The sequence below is a fragment of the Tenrec ecaudatus genome, chromosome 7 (genome assembly GCF_050624435.1).
Source record: "Tenrec ecaudatus isolate mTenEca1 chromosome 7, mTenEca1.hap1, whole genome shotgun sequence".
Classification (NCBI taxonomy): domain Eukaryota; kingdom Metazoa; phylum Chordata; class Mammalia; order Afrosoricida; family Tenrecidae; genus Tenrec; species Tenrec ecaudatus.
The window spans coordinates 37,080,098-37,097,648 of NC_134536.1; the positions used below are offsets into that span (position 1 = coordinate 37,080,098).

The window sequence follows — 17,551 nt, forward strand, 5'->3', positions numbered from 1 at the left end:
CTATTTCTGTCACGGCTGCCACTGACTCTCATATGAGCTGGAGCACGACACCTACCACACGGATGGAGAGTTGACAGACTAAAGTGAGGGGATGCTGCAGAGCGACGGGTGAGATCACTTACGTAAATATTTGTCTTCGTACACCAGAAGACAAGAATGCTTTATAAGTTAGTATTATTGTTGCACCTCAAGTGAAAGTAGACAGAACCTTACGATATTCTGAAGGAGAGACAGCCCATTTTAGACAAGACGAGTTCCTTCCAAGCGACTCCGGATTGACTGGCACTGTCCATTGGCCTTTCTTTCCTTTTCCATTCCTCCCCACCTTTGCCCCTGGTTCAAACCATGACTGAGCCTTATTCAACACCAGAGGTTTAGAGGTGAGGGCACTCAGCAGGGGTGAAGTCACAGGTGCGGATCTCAAGATGTGGATCACAACGCGGGAGGATTCAAAATAAAGAGAATATTAAAAATTCCTGGCTGAAAAGCTTAAGAAATGACTTATAAGAATGAGTCATTTGAGTAAAGGTTCTGAGTTGAAGAAAGCCACTGATTCTTGGACTGTGTCTATTCTGTTTTTGGGGGGGCTTCATATGAAGAGAAGGCTATAAAATGTGACTGTAATGGGTTAGGGTAATTCTGGCTGATAAAAAGAGGGGCTTTAGACCAGGAATTCACCTGTTTCTTTTGCAAATCCTTTTCCAAAAGGCTATTCCTTCAAGGTTTGGATGGAGCAGAGCTCTGGAAGGATGTTCCTGGAATGTCTAAAAGGGCTATTTGGGGATACTGGAATTTCAGATGATCTTTTTTTTTTTAGTTTACTTTCTTATTAATGCCTTTCTGTGTTTTTGGAGACTTTTGTTTAAACAAGGCACATGTATAATTTCAACAAAAACAATATTAAAAAATAAGTTTGAATCCCCTTACCACTGATTTCTTTCTCCTCTCTACTTAGACCAGAGTTCATATTTTTATTTTTTTGTACTTTTTTTAAAAATTAAAAGGTCATTTTATTGGGGGCTCTTACAGCTCTTACAACAGCCCATACATCAATTGTTTCAAGCAGACTTGTACATAACTTGCCTTCCTTATTTTCTAAACATTTACTTTCTACTTGAGCCCTTGGTTTCAGCTCCTCTTTTTTCCCTCCCTCCCCCTTCCACCCTCATGACCCCTTGAAAAATTATAAGCTATTATTATTTTCATGTCTTACACCAACTGCTGTCTCCCTTCCCCCATGGTTTTTGTAGTTCATGCCAGATGGTGGTGGTGGTGGTGTGGTGTGGTGTGGTTATATGTGGATCACTGAGATAGGTTCCTGCTTCCTCCCCTCGCCTCTGCACCTTTCCCCTCCCCTTCCTGTTCCCGGATAGACCCAAGATTTTAGTATACTGTGCTTTCTTCCAGGTTTCCTTACAAATTTAAGGTACACATTTATGTCATAATTGATTTCCAAATTTTGAAACAGGCCACCGTGCAGGCTAACCTGAGAGATGATCCTGTCCCAGAGAATTCAGCCCCTTGCATAGCACTTACTTAAAAATGTCTCTTTCGCTCACAGTTACTGAGGCCATTCAAGCCGAAGCCCTGTGTGTCTCTAGGGAATAAATGCTAATCATGCTTTTTATTGTTGACCAAATCTTAGGATGATTATATTTACTTTTTTTGTTGTTGAGGATTTGAGGGTGTTAGAGGCAATGTGAGTCACAGGTGACAAGACATTCACACCCAGTGATGTTACTGAATGGAAAAATAACACAATTTAGGATTTTTCTCTATTCAGACATCTTTTTGCCTCAATACCAATTCAGGCATTGAGTCATGTGTGGGGTTGAGCTTCCTCCCCACATTCCAATCTTGCTAAGAGACTCGAGACAGCAGTCTATTCCTTCATCCTACAAGAACTGATTAAACACCCATAGCGTGCAATGGGGTCACAACAAGGAACTAGAGACCTGTGCCGGGTCCCAGAGGCTTACTGTCTGCGGTAGAAAACAGCTGTATGCGGGGAGGGCGCTGCAGTGGTAAGGAGCCACAACAAAGCCTGTAAGGAGCCATCCAGGGCACTGCAGTGGAAAGGCCAATGCCTCCCGGAGTTGAAATGTGGGAAGGAAGACCAGAAAAAAGAAGAAAATCCTCTTCAAAAAAATGAGGAGAGAAAGGGTGCAGGAGAGTGAAAGCCACCTGCAAAGGCACAGAGGTGTGAACGAGCATTGTTCCCTCTGAGGATCTGAAAGGTCAGTGTTACATGTCTAGAGGAGCCCTGGTGATGGAGGGGTTTTGGGTTTTGCTGCTAACCACAAAGTCAGCAGTTCAAAACTACCAGCCACTCTGTGGGAGAAAGATGAGGCTTTCTATTTCTGTAGAGTTACAGGTTCAGAAACCCACAGGGCCAGTTCTACTCTGTCCTGTAGGGGCATATGAGTTGGAATTGATTTAATGGCCGTGAGTTTGGTTTTTTGAGAAGGAGTCATAATGGCTGCGACAAGTACGCATTAGACTGCAAACTGCAAGGTCTGTGATTTAACACCCCACCCCTCCCCCCTTGCAGCTACACTGCAAGAGAAAGATGAGGCTAGCTTCTTGCATACATATTTGCAGTTTCAGAAACCCGATATATGGCCACCATGAGTGGAAATCGACTCAAGGGCAGTGGGTTTGCTTGGGTTTGTGAGAGAGAGAGATGAGAGCAGTAAAAGTTGAAGCTGGCGTAGTAAATGGGGGTGAGATGCTAGAAGGCATTGCATTATTTATTATTATTATTATTAAAGTTAGGAGACGGAAAATGTCCTGGTAGCATGGAGGACTTAAATAAATAATCGCACGAAGCAGATATACCCACATGTTCCATCTTAGGAATAAAAGTACGGTCACAAAACTGGAAGTTTGCCTTTGATCATTTTATAGTAATTTGCTGTTGGGAGTTGCTGTTGAGCAGATTCCAACTCCTAGTGACCCTAAAGGACAAGGTAGAACCACCCCTGTGGGTTTCTGAGACTGGAACCCTTTACAGGAGTAGGAAGCCCCGCCTGTGTGCAGAGCAGAGCAGAGCAGAGCAGCTGGCCTGGCTGGCTGACCTTTCAGGAGCTGATTTCTGGCCTTGGCTTCAGAGCCTCTTGTGGGTATGTTTGAGCTAATAACCTTTCTGCTAGTCTTCAAACATTCAATGGTTTGTGCTCCAAATCCCCAAACCAAACCTTCTGCCCTGGAGTCTATTTCAATTCTTGTTGACCCTGTAGGGCAGAGTGCACGTATTTTCTAGCCTTTTCTCTGGAGAAGCTGCAGCTGGTGACTTTGAACCACGGACATTACGCCTGGCAGTCTGATATGTCACCAGCTATGTCACCAGGGCTCCTATGGTTTGTGCCTCCCAGGTAATAAACTCTCTTAAAATCCTCACCAATATAGCCAGAGGCTGCTGGTGACCCCCTTAGGGACATGATCCACTCTATGCCCATCCTTCCATGTCTCCCACTTTGTCCCTCTTTCTCTCCATATCCTCCCTCGCTTCTTGCTGCCCGCCGGCAGCAGCCATGCCTCGGGTGCTTGCCAAAAGGCCCTCCTAGAAACACTTCTAAAGTTATTCTTCTAATGTTTCTGCAGTTGATGCTGCTGCTCTTGGCATCTGCCCAGTGGGTGGCATTTTGGGGAGGGCCAGGATGCTGTCCTTTCATACTCTCCATGCTTCCGTTCTTACAAGGACTCACAGGCTCCTTTGTTGCTCTCCTACCCCAAGGTCTCCACATCTCGCTTCTCAGATGCTAGCCTATTGCACTGACTAAACCTGTAGACCTCGATTCCCTCTCTCCTTGGGACGAGTCCCCCTTGACTATCAGCGAAGTAAATGGCTGCACTTACAGGTTGCTTTCCAGACATGGCCAAGGATGCCTGAAACCCTGGGAGAACACAGGCTAGATCCACTCCTGTAACATTGGGAAAAGAAACAAGAAGCACGCGGAAAATGGACCAGAGGAGAGAAAATAAAACATAATAGGTGGCTTATATGGAGCCTTCAATACCCAAGGAATATGGTACATAATGTAGTATTATAATTGCCTCTATTTTCATCTGATTCTTTCTTCTACTTGTGTTACTATATTGTATTTTTTGTACTTTTTAATTTAACTTAAAACTTTGGTTGAAATACCAGTCAAACCAAACCCAACATCATGGAGTCAATCCCCACGTACCATGGTCCAATATCGGGTTTCTAGTACGTTAACACCTGTATAGGAGCAGCCAGCCTCATCTTCTTGCCTAGCAACTGGTGGGTTTGAACTGACAACCTTGGGGTTAGTCATTGCAAACCATGCATCGCTCCTTTCAAACCAACCAAGCTCACTGCCATGGAGTTGTCCTCTTCAACCCCAAAGGACAACGTAGACCTACCTGTGGGTTTCTCAGTCTATCAGTCTCTATTGGAGAAGAAAGCCTCAACTTTCTTCCTTGGAGCAGTTGGTGGATTTTAACTGCTGACCTTGTGGGTTAGCCGCCTACCCCACTACCCCACCAGGACTCTTTCCGTGCTCCTACAGTAGGGTATAAATAGAGGAATGAGTAAATTAGGTAATTTGAAGTTGAGCGTGTCAAAGACTGTTGTGTTCAAAGGGACGGGCAAACAGTTTCGATAAACATGACCACGGCCAAACTGAAAATTACAGGACGTCAAATTAACTCTCAAATGACGTTTTGACCCTAAGCCACTCTGCTGAAGACCTCATAGTGTGGCATAATTAGTCCTTTCGAAAACAAAACAATGAGGAAAAACATAACCCCCCTAAACAAGCAACCAACAGGGGACTGACTGTAGCCCGGAGGGAAGAATAATTCGAGGCTTTTGTAGTGAAAGCACAGGCGATTTTGCTGTTAAGGGAGGAACCCTGACCCTCCGCTGGGGCAGGGCCATCGCCGAGTTTCATGGTTTCTGGAAACTGTAAGCCAAGCCCACCTGACAGGCTGCTTTTTCTGACTCTCCCTCTACCGCCCCCCAGGAAGATCCCTGTGCTGGCTCTGCGCCTCTCCTCTGCTGAACTCGCTCTGAACGCGCATTCTTTCCTTCTTTCCCGCCTCATAGCCACCCTTTCCCGCACCAGGGCCCCAGCTCCTCCAGCACCAACCACCCTCCACCGACCCCGAATCCCCACCCCCTCGGCCCCCAGCCCGCTTTCCCGCTCAACGTCAACACCGCCTCCTGTTCTCCAACATGAAAAGCGCTGTCGTTTTCCTTCACCCTGAGGGCAGGCTTGGGGTCAAGGTTGAGCTGGAGGGCGGAAGGTGGGCAGAGGGGCGCTGTGGGCGGCGGGGCCACGGGACGGGACGGGGCGGGGCGAGTGGGGCCCCTCCCGCGCGGGGGCCGAGGGGCGGGCCCAGGCTCCCACCGCGGCGCCCCGCGTGCCTGCGCTCGCTCGCTCAGTGTCCGGCCCCACCATGTGCCGCTGGCCGCTGCTCCTGCTGTGCGCGCTGCTCCCGCGGGCGGCGGCGGGGGGCGCGGGCCGACCCTACCCGCACCGCAGCCTCCTGGACTCGGAGGGCAAGTACTGGCTGAGCTGGGGCCAGCGGGGCAGCCGGCTCGCCTTTCGCCTCGAGGTGCGCACCACCGGCTACGTGGGCTTGGGCTTCTCGCCCACCGGGGGCATGGCCTCGGCCGACATCGTCGTGGGGGGAGTAGCCCACGGGCGACCCTACCTGCAGGTAAGCGTGTCCCTGCTGCCGGAGCCCGCCCCACCTAGCTCTTCTCTGTTCCGATCCCGGGAAGGTGCCTGGGGCTGGGGCGCAGGATCCAGACACCCGCTCCCCAGCAGGAGGCTGGAAACCCGAGTGGCCCGGCTGTCGTGCATCCCCTGCCCTGCACTCTTTGGCGCTTGCCAGGGGGCTCCAAGAGTTTTCGCCTGGGGAAACTGAGAGCGCGCACAAGGGTGACTTCGGGCAGTTTGTCCTCAGGGAACACTGGTCTCCAGCGCCTCCTTTTATAGAACTTCATTGCCCATACCTGCTGCATGCCCTCCTTCATTTCAAAGGAAAAGGGAGAGGGGCCCTGGCTTTGGAAACCTAAAGGGGCGCCCAGGAACCTGGACACCTTGCTATCCAGATAGCTGGGCTTGGCTAGCTGAGATCTTTCCAAATCAGAGCTGTGTGGAGCCCCCCCGCCCCCCACATCGCGGGCTTTCTAAGACAATCCCAAGCGCGAAGAAAGGAGGGCCCCCAAATTTGCTTAGGAACTTTGTGATCGGCCCAGGTGCATTTGAAGCTGCGTACAGAGATTCCTGGAACACCTATGGTCTCCAGGCAAAACCCCTCAATACTCTCGGAGGAACTTTTCAGCTGTTTTAACAGCCAGCAAACTTTAAGATTCAAAGAACTGGAGTAGCCTGCTCATAGACAGCAGTCTTGCTGACTACGCAAAGAGGGATTTTGCGATAACCAGAACGAGCTGGTGGCTAGGTTTTCTCAACATCACTACTGGGCATCTTGTCTTAACCAGCACTTGAACCCTTTTTCCTGGTGAATACGCACTTTTTGCCCACCAAGGAGGGCGCAGTTTCTTGGTCCAAACGAAAACGCCTAGTTGTACCAGCATTTTACTAAGCCTTGGGTAATATTAAAATCAACACACGGCAAATTTCAGAGTGCAATTCTTAGTCTATTTATTCCTGACTTGTAAATTCAACTTCCACAGAGTTCTGATTTTTGACATGCCACCGAGTTTGAACTCTGAGCCTGTCACTGAGCTACTTGCGCAAAAAAAAAAAAAAAAGAGCAAAAGTTCAAAGCTGTGTAATTGGCTGCTTAAAAAAAGACTCCCACTCTTTTTAAAGGTAAAAACACGACAACTTTGATAAAATAAACTCTAATGACGATTACCCTCTGCTGCCCAAGCCCCTGAAGGACAGACAAACAAACCCGGTTTACTGCAGTCTCAGACCTTCAATTTGTGCGCCAAGAAGGCATAGGCCTGCCTAGCAGAATAACTCACCCTCCTGTGATAGGATGTAGACAAGACCTTGTTTAAAGATGTGAGTTTTTGTCAATTCATTAAAAAATTGGTTTTGTTTTTGATGGGAAGCATAACAAACCCTTGAACTACCCCTGGCATGCTGTGCAGTAGAGGGAAAGAATGCTTCCGAGGGTGCTTCATAAAACAGGGGCACTTTAAGCAGTCACTGGATTTCCACCTTCCTGTCTGTCACCCAAAGAGTAGTGTTTCTAGCAAACATCCCAATTTGATATCAAAGATGAGTCACAAGTGGAAGATGCCAGAGGCGTTGTTAAACTAGAGGTCGTTCTCACCCTGTTGCTCCTGTGAAGATTGGTAGTCTCTGGAACCCACAGGCACAACTCTAGCTTGTTCTGTAAAGTCAGTGTGTCCCAAATTGACTCGATGGTAGTGATTTTTTTTCCTGTTGGTACTTGATAAAGTTAGCATAAGAAGCAGTCAAGTGTTTTTAACGTTGAAACAAAGGACTTTTCTTAATGTAATTGATGAATGCATATCACTGTGACATAAGCCTTTGAAAATGGACACTGTCTCAACAAATTTAATGTACATTTTCATTCCTATGGTAATCAAATCCTTATTTCCATAATTAAATTGTAAGAATCTTCTTAGTTGACTGACATCTTTCATCATTTTATTCCTTTAAGTATTCTACATATTAATGAGGTTAACTTTGGAAAAAGAACATTCTACCACATCTGCCCTTGCTAATGTGAAAAATCTTCTTGTTCATATTACCTGATCACATGTAGCCATTCTTTCTCCACATCCTCTCTCTCTCTCTCTCTCTCTCTCACACACACACACACACACACACACACACACACACACACACACACACACACACACACCACTATCTACCAAGGAATGTGCCCAATCTTGGTACATATCCCATGATTCTGTTCTCCATCTGCCCTGCCCCCAGAAAGAGTTTTTACTGGTTAAACTAGCGGCTGTTCAGTCAGTTCTGACCCAGAACAGCTGTGTGTGTGACAAGAGTCCCACTGTGTTTCATGGGGTTTTTGGAAGAAGATTTCCAGGCCTTTCTTCCAAGGTGTGCGTGATAGCCATTGGTACCACTCACTCAGGAACTCTTCTCATTGGCTGTTGATTTTAGCTATAGTTGAGTTGGTCTCAACTCATCTTGACCCCCCCCTAATAAGAACACCTTGATCCTTAGGGTTTTCATTGTTTCCATTTTGGAAGTAGCTCTCCAGGCCATTCTCCTGCTCTGTCTTAGTCTGGAAGCTCTGCTCCAACCTGTTCAGCATCATAACAGCATGCAAGCCTCCACTTACATGAACAATGGCTGTGCGTGAAGTGAACTGCCTGCCGCATGGAGCCTCGGCTCCTTGCTCGGAAAGTGAGAATAGCCAGTGCCTTCCTCCTTTTAATTATTGTGGTTATGTGTTTTATGCTGCTAATTGAAAGATCAGCAGTTCGAAACCATCGCTTGCTCCACGGGACAAAGGCAAGACTTTTTACTTCTGTAAAGAGTTACAGCCTTTGGAAATCACCGCGGCAGTTCTAATCTGTCCCAAAGGGACATGAGTTGGAATGATGACTCAGGGGCAGGAAGATAGGGCTAATATGACACTGAGTCAGTCCTAATTCAAAGTGACCCAGTATGAAAGAGTAGAACTGTTCCCTATGATTTATCAGACTGTCATCTTTATGGGTGCAGATCTGCAGACTGTTTCTTTGGTGGAGTGGTTGGTGGGCTTGAACTATAAACTTTTTGATCAGCTGCTGAGTGCGCTGCTATTGCACTACCAGAGATCATCCTAAACCAGTGGTTCTCAACCTTCCTAATGCAGCGACCCTTTAATACAGTTCCTCATGTTGCAGTGACGCCCCCAACCATAAAATTATTTTCGTTGCTATTTCATAGCTGTCATTTTGCTACTGTTATGAATCATAATGTAAATATCTGATATGCAGGATGTATTGTCTTTGTTACAAATTGAACATAATGAAAGCATAGTGACTCATCACAAAAACAGTATGTGATTATATGTTGTGAAATATTTATTTCTAATGACAAATCAATGAAAATTTGTCTTGAAACATGATGCAGCATAGGTAACAGTCTTCATGCCAGGGTACTTGCATGTGGGCGTATCTGCATGTGGAGGGACCCGCCTGGGGACGGATAGAGGAGTGGTGTCTCATTTACTAAAACCATCGGAAATATGTGTTTTCTGATGGTCTTAGGCAACCCCTGTGAAAGGGTCACTCGACCCCCCAAGGGGGTCGCGACCCCCCATGTTGAGTACCACTGTTCTAAACCAACCTATTTTTGTCGATTCCAATTCATGCGACCCGGTGGCACTGAGTAGAATTGCCCTGTGGGGTTTCCAAGGCTGCATCTGTATGGAGAAAGCCTGCCACATCTCTTTCCCCAGGCGACCGCTGAGCTCCTCCCCCCATGCATTGTTTGTGTGTGTGTGTGTGTGTGTGTGTGTGTGTGTGTGTGTGTGTGTGTGTGTGCGCGCGCGCGCAAGTGCTGCAGAGTTGTTCTGGCTCATAGCAGTTTTATGTACAACAGAATGAAACCCTTTTGCTCCTATGCTATCCTGATAATTAATTATGGCTGTGTTTGAGCGTATTGTTGTAGACCCTGCGTTACTTCTTCTGTTTGTTGTTACTTCTTCTTTTTCACTGAATTTGTACTTTACCTAACATAATATTCGTTTTCCAAGGATTGATTCTTCCTGATGACGCATTGCCATGGAGTCAGTGCTGACTCATGGCGACCCCTGTGGGTTTCCAAGACTGTTTTTAGCCACTTACAGGAGTAGAAAGTCCAGCCTTTCTCCCGAGGACCTTCTGGTGATTTTGAACTGTGACCATGTGGATCACAGCCCAACACATAACCACTACATTATCCAGGTTCTTGATAACATTTCCAAGTTAAATGAATAATGTCACCATCCTTGTTTCCAAGGAGTGTTCTGGCTGTACTTTTCTAAGCTCAATTTTTTTGGTTCTTCTGGTGGTCCAAGGTACTTTCCACACTCTCTGCCAACACTATAATTCAATACGTTAATTAGTCTTTGATCTTCCTTATTTGTTGTCCAACTTTCACATGCATATGAGGTAACTGAAAGTGCCACAACTTGGGGCAGGTATACCTTAGTCCCCAAAATGACATCATTGTCCTTCAACCTGTAAAAAACATTGCTACAAATTTTCCCATTGTGATCCATCATGTCATTTCTAGATTACTATTTCCATAGGTATTGCTTATGGATCTAAGTGAAATGAAATCCTTGCCATTTCCATCTTTTCTGTATTTATCATTTTAAGAATGGTGTGTGTGGGGTGTGTGTGTGCAGAGTCTGACATCCTTTGACTTTACAAGGGGAAAGGAGAGTCAAACTCATGGGCCAACACCAATTCCTAAGTGGAGGTCCCACATGCCTTCTGACCCTTATTGTCTCTCCATTGACGCAGCATTCTCTCCTCTACTGCATTCAATAATTCACTGCAGTGGCTACACAGAAGTCAGACAGCACTCAAGATTATGAGCTTTTTTAGGGAAATTAACAGGTTATGGTTCAGGATCGGACCTATTCAGGATAGAGTTCTTCCAGTCAGGACCATCTCTTCCCAGCCATGCCTGCAGGCTGGCCTGGCTCTAGTTGTGGTTCAAGTCCTCTAAGCCATGCTCCTTCTTGACCTCTGCTTTGGACGTTGTTGCCGCATCTCAGCCATGTCTCTCTCATCTCTCACTGACCTTGGTGTCGTAACTCTGTGTCATAGATTCAAGATTTAGAGTTAAGAGTTTACTTCTGGCTCTTTGTGATGACTGTGAGATCCTTCATCCCTGCTTGTGATGTGGCCCATTTTAAACCTGACGAGGTGGCAAAATTGACTAATTCTCATATTAGAGTTTTGTATACTCTATTTGTAAGGTCCTCCCAGTCCCTCAATGGAAGGTACAAAGATTATGGCTATTAGAGTCATTTGGAATAATTCATTGCACCATAACCCTGATGTCTCTTATTTGTCCAGGAGTGAGGACTTTCATTTTCTTTATGTTGCGGTGTCATCCATAAAGAAAGTTATGATATTTGACTTTTATTAGTAAGTGCTCAGGTCCTCTTTGTTTTCAGCACGCAAGGGAGACTATGACTTGGAATTTCTCAAACTGGAAGAGCTGAAGGGAAAATAAATTAAAACTTGAGTTACAATATTAAAGAATTCATGGACAAAATATTGAATGATGCAGGTAGTATCAAACAAACATGAGAGAAATACACAGAAACTTTATCAAAGAATTGTTCAGTCATCAAATATTTCAGGATGCTTCATGTGATCAAACACAGATGATGCTGAAAGAAGAAGTTCAAGCTACACTGCAGGCATTAGGGAAAAACAAGGCTCCAAAAATCGGCAGGATACCAGCTTAGATATTTCAATAGCCTGATACAATATTGGAAGCATTCTCTTGTCTATGCCAAGAAATTTGAAAGACAGCTACCTCACCAAGGAACTGGAAGAGACCATTTGGTGTCCATTCTAAAAAAGATGACCCATCAGAATATAGAGTGTTTTATATTGAATGATATCATTACTATCACATTCAACTAAAGCTTTATTTGAATACTTAAAAATTTGTTATAGTAGCACATTGGCAAGGAACTAACAACAATTCAAGCCAAGTTCAGAAGACATGAACTAAGGGTTATCATTGCTGACATCAGATGGATCTTGGTTAAATTAGAGAATACCAGGAAAACCTGCTTATTTTTGCTTTCTTGATTATGCTTTGACTATGTGGATCATAAATTATGGATATGACCTAGAATTCTAGGACACTTACTTATGTTCATGAGGAACGTATGCATAGACCAAGAAGCCATCTCTTGAGCAGAACAAGAGATCCACTAGGGTTACATACTTCCATAGTACGTATTCAATCTGTATGCTGAGCATATAACTTAAGAAGTTGGAAGGAACTTGGAGGAGGTAAAAAAAAAAAAAAGAAGTTGGATTATATTAAGAAGAACCTGGCATCAGGACTGGAGGAAGGCTCATTAACAATCTTTGGGTATACAGATGACACAGCCTTGCTTGCTGAAAGCAAAGAAGGCTTGAAGCCAAGTAGATTACCAATCACTAACTTAAGCTCAGACCCAATGAGAATACCTCTAGAGGGCAGTCTGACATTTGATGGGAGTTGTGTGGTATAACTCCCCCCCCCCCCCCAGGTTTTGAAGGCAATAGGCATAACCACATTTAGCACTATACCTGTAGTGTGGTTGTTAGGTACCTTCAAAGGGCTTCCAACGCATAACAACCCTGTACATAACAGAAGAAGGAAAACCACTGCCCAGTCCTGTACCATCCTCCCTATTGTTACTCTGTTTGAGCCCATTGTTCCAGCCTCTGTGTCGATCCATCTTGTGGAGGGACTTCCTCTTTTCACTGCTCCTCCTTTACCAATCAGGAGGCCACTTTCCAGGGACTAAGTTCTGAAAACATGCCCAAAGTATATTAAATGAAGTCTTACCACTCTTTAGTCTAAGGAGCATTCTGTCTGTGCTTCTTCCAAGACAGAAGTATTTATTCTTTTGATGGTCCATGGTAGTTTAATGTTCTTCACCGGTAACGAATTCAAATGCATCAATTCTTCTTCATTCTACAGTATACCTAGAAACCTGGTGTTATGGAAACTTATCCTGCTATCCCATGGTGCCTTGCCTCTAGTGATAATGGAAGTTATCCAATCAATATTGCAAATACCATCAGAGTCATTCATGATGGACAGATTTCAGAAAAGCTTCCAGACTCACACAGAAAGTCCCTGTGAACAACATCTGAAAGAATTGGCCAGTGACAATCTTTTGGTTAGCAACACATTTTCTGATAATAGAGCTGCAAGATAAAACCTTCTGCTTGGAAGCTATAAAAGAGCGTTCTTTGCAAAGTGGAATTGACCAGTATGATGTGGAAGGTATAAAATATATGCTGATGTGGTATGATTCAAAATGAGAAGAGGGCGCTGAAAATATCTATTAGTAATTGAAACATGAAATGCGTTAAGTATGAATCTAGGAAAATTAGAATGATCAAAAATGAAATGGAATGTAATAGCTTCCCTTTTATGTATTATGGGTATGATATTATCTCTATCCATTATTAATACTCTCCTAGTCCTAAACTTATGCTTTACATTACTGATGTCATAGATTTGTATTGGATACAGATGGACTTGTATTGGCCACTTGGACTCAGACAATTACATGGTCTACTGCTGGGAATGAAATACTAAAAAGTAATGGTGTCACATTCTTTGTCAAGAGGAACATTTCAAGACCTATCCTGAAGGGCAGCTCTGTCAGTGATAAGATATATTCCGATACTCACAAGGAAGGCTGGTTAATGCGACTGTTGTTCAAATTTACCTCCAATCACTAGTAACAAAGGTGAGGAAACTGAAGGGTTTTTTATTACCAACTCCTACCATCTGAAGTTGATCAAATATGCAATCAAGATGCATTGATAGTCATTGACCATTAGAATGAGAAAACTGGAAACGAAGAAAATCAGTAGTTGAAAAATATGGTTTAGGTGATAGAAATAACACAGGAGACCACACAATAGAATTTTAAAGACCAATGACCTATGCATTGGAAATACGACTTTTTCAACAACATAAATGGTGACTATATATATTACAAGATGGATAGACAGGAAGGAATCAAACAGACTACATCTGCGGAAAGAAACTATAGAGAAGCTCAATATTATTGGCCGGAATATGAGTAGGGACTGATTGCAGAACAGACCACAAATTGCTCATCTGAAAGTTAAGTTGAAGCTGAAGAAAATGAAAAGAAGTCCGTGAGCACCAGAGTATGACCTTGAGGAGATGTCAGCTAAATTCAGAAATCATTTCAAGAACAAGTTTGACACATTGAACATTAACGATTGAACACCAGACAAATTGTGGGTGACATCAAGAATATTATACATGAAGAAAACAGAAGATCAGTTAAAAGACAGGAGAGAAAGAAGAGACCAAACAGGATGTCACAAGACACTCTGGAACGTGTTCTTCAATGCAGAGCAGCTCAACCCAAAGGAAGAGCTAGAGTTAAATCACTGAGCAGAGTATTTCAAAGGGAAGCTTGAGAAGACAAAGTAAGTTATTATAACAAAATATGCAAGGATCTGCAGTTAGAAAGCCAAAAGGGAGACATATGCTTGGCTTTTATCAAGCTGGAAGAAAACGATCAAGTCTCATGTTGCCATATTGAGAGGTTGTCTGGGCAAAATATCGAACAGTACAGGAAGAATAAAAAATATGAAAGCGATACACAGAGTCACTATACCAAAAAGAACTGGTTGATGCTCAACCATTTTAGAAGACAGCGTATGGTCCAGAGTCATCAGCACTGAAGGAAGAACGCATAGTACATCCTGAAGGCATTTGTGAAAAGTGAGGCTCAGTGAATTAACGAGGTACCAGTGAAGATACTTCAAAAAATGAATGAAACACTAAAAGCACTCCTATTTGGTCTATTTTCTGATCAAATTATATGAGAAGCTGGAGTATATAAAATAAATGGGTCTTTGGGATTGGAGGAAAATTCATTGGTAACCTGCAAGAAGCACATGACACAACCTTGCTTGTTGACAGTGAAGAAAAATTTAATTTATGAAGAACAAAGACTTCTTTAGTGGAAATAGAGTAAAGAACTAGGAGGCAAAGGAAATTTATAGAAATATAAATACAGGCAAATACATATGTAAATATACTTATATATAATGATAGACATAGATCTATGTACATATATTTATTTATATGTTAAGTATTAAGGTAGCAGATGGACATTGGGCCTCTCTTTAAGCCCTCCCTCAATGCAAGAACACTTTATTCTAATAACCCAGCATTCTGTGATGCTCAGCTTCCTGACACGTTCTCTGAAGACAAAATGGGTGCATAAGCAAGTGGGGTGAAGAAAGCTGATGGTGCCCGGCAATTAAAGGCTGGAAGATAAACAAATGGCCATCTAGCTGGGAAGTAACAGTCCACATGGAAGAAGCACACCAGCCTGTGTGATCACAAGGCGTTCACAGGAACAGGTATCAAGCATCAGAAGACCCCAAACAGAGAATCATATTGATGCAAATGAGGGGGGGTTTGATTGGAGACCCAAAGCCCACCTGTAGACAATTGATCATCCCCTCACAGAAGGGTCACAAGAAAGGGATGAGCTAGCCAGGGTGCAGTATAGCACCTACGAAACATACAACATTCCTGAAGATCTTTAATGCTTCCCCACCCCCTATACTCCTTACTATCATGACCCCTTGCTACCCCATGACCCCTTACTACCATTCTACCTTGAAAATCCAGTTAGACCAAAGCATGTGCACTGGTACAGTTAAGAGCTCTTGACACACGGAATCCAGAACAGATAACCCCCTCAGGAACAATAATAGGAGTAGCTATACCATGGGGGTACGGGGAGAAAGGTGGAATCAATCGCAATGATCAATGTATAACCTCCCAGCTCCCCCCACCCTCAACCCAGGATAATGAACAACAGAAACATGGGTAAAGGGAAACAGCAGATGGTGTAAATAATAATAATTTATAATTTATCAAGAATTTATGAGGATGGGGGAGGGTAGAGGAGGGAGAGAAAAATTGAGGCACTGATACCAAGAGCTCAAGTAGAAAGAAAATACTTAGAAAATGATGGCACTATATGTACAAAGGTGCTTGGCACAGTAGATGTATGGCTTGTTATAAGAGCTGTAAGAGCACCTAATAAAATCATTTTTTTAAAAAGACTTCTTTAGTATGAATTACAACTCACTACAAAGAAAACAAAACTCTTCACAACTGGACCAATAAGTAACATCAAGATAAATTGAGAAAATAATTGAAATTTTCAAGGTTTTCATTTTATTTGGACCCACCATCATTGCTCATAGAAGCAACAGTCAAAAAATCAAGCAACATATTGCATCGGTGAGATCTACTGCAAACAAACAAACAAACAAACACTTAAACTGTTAAAAAGCAAAGATGTCACTTTGCAAACTAAGGTGGGCCTGATCTGAGCCATAATATTTTCAATTGTCTTATGTATATGCAAAAGCTGGGCAATGAATAAAGAAGATTTGAGCTTTTGAATTATGGCATTTGGGGAAAAAATCAATATACCATGGACTACCTAAAGAATAAACAAACCTATATTAGAAGGAGGACACCCAGCAGCTATCAGAAGGGACGAGTCCCTGGAGGAGGATCGCCTGCTTGGTAAAGCAGAGGGTCAACACAACAGAGGAAAACGCTCACGACTTTTCGTCATGACGGTGACTCGATACGGTGACTGCTGCAATGGGCTCACATTACAGAAAAGGGGGGTTGAGTGGATGGTGTGGGACGGGGCAGTCTTTTGCTCCGATTTACATGGGATCCCTGCAAGTCAGATCCGACGGACAGCTCCACCAGCACCAGCACCAGCACCACCATTTTGTGACACACTTCACCCTGTCTGGCGCGGTCCTTTATGACCGTATAACCAGGTGTGAGTGGAAGGGAGCTGGAGACAAGCGTGGTGGTGAAGTGAAACGCGTCACAGGGCAGTCTGCAGGATGACTTGATCTGGAATGGCTCACCTTCATGGACGGAGGCTGACAACGTCTGTTGCTGCACATGACCTCCCACAGGCATGCAAGGAAGAGGATGGGAGGCAGACTTGTCTGATTTTTTCCTTTGGAATTAGCTTTTAAAAACTTCACTATATTGTTTCAGTGAATCAACTCAACTCTTGCTTTCCTGATGGATTCGTGTCCTTTCCTTGTTCTTTGCCCCTTTTGACACAGAGCAACCCCACCCCCACCCGAACCCTTTAGCAACTGTGAGCCCCCCATTAGAAGCAAGTAATCCGGGTTGATGAATGGCTAGTTTGTGTGGGTGAGAGAAGAGAGCAGCATTGTCGGATGTGTCTGGTGAATTTGCACAAAAATTGATTCACCCTTCCTTTGGGGGTATAAATAGCTAGTGAATGGAGGCTGGAACATCTGTCATCATTTGTTAGAGCCTTGCTGGCTGGCTGGTCCGAAAACTGAAACCTTTCTGTGATCAGGAGTGAGTTTTCCAGCAGCCTGGTAATTGCTGCTCGCTGAGGAAGTGCTCGGAAGTGATCTGAAATCACAGAAAACACTGGGCCTTCTTCGCTGCGAAGGATGGGCTTCTTTTAAGTGCATCCCAGCCAAGGGCAACAAAGAAATGTTTGGAAAGCAAACTGCGAGGCTGTCAGGGAGTGCTGAAGAGAGTGCGCAGCCCTGACACAATTCAGCTGGTGCTTTGTAAAGAGATATTTATAAGTCTTGGGGTATGTCCCACATTTTCAGATGACAAAGGGACCCGAGCTTCATGCTTTGTGCGTTTGCTTCTGAGTCCCATTCGAACACATGCGGGTGCCCCTCAGCTGTGTGGCTCTCTTTGGAGGAGCAGATGAGTTCCAAAGGCCAGCCTGGGGAAACAGGCAGACCAGAGAACAGGGGACACCAGGGGACAGTGCACCT

General features: G+C 44.3%; 1 protein-coding gene across 1 annotated transcript in view; it reads left to right on the plus strand.

The window, feature by feature from the left end:
- The first annotated feature begins 5,427 nt into the window (after positions 1 to 5,427).
- MOXD1 (monooxygenase DBH like 1) overlaps positions 5,428 to 17,551 on the plus strand; it is a 133,785-nt gene continuing 121,661 nt past the window's right edge. The window contains exon 1 of the mRNA XM_075553930.1: positions 5,428 to 5,691. Within this exon, the coding sequence (XP_075410045.1) occupies positions 5,428 to 5,691 (264 nt within the window). The remainder of the gene's footprint in view (positions 5,692 to 17,551) is intronic.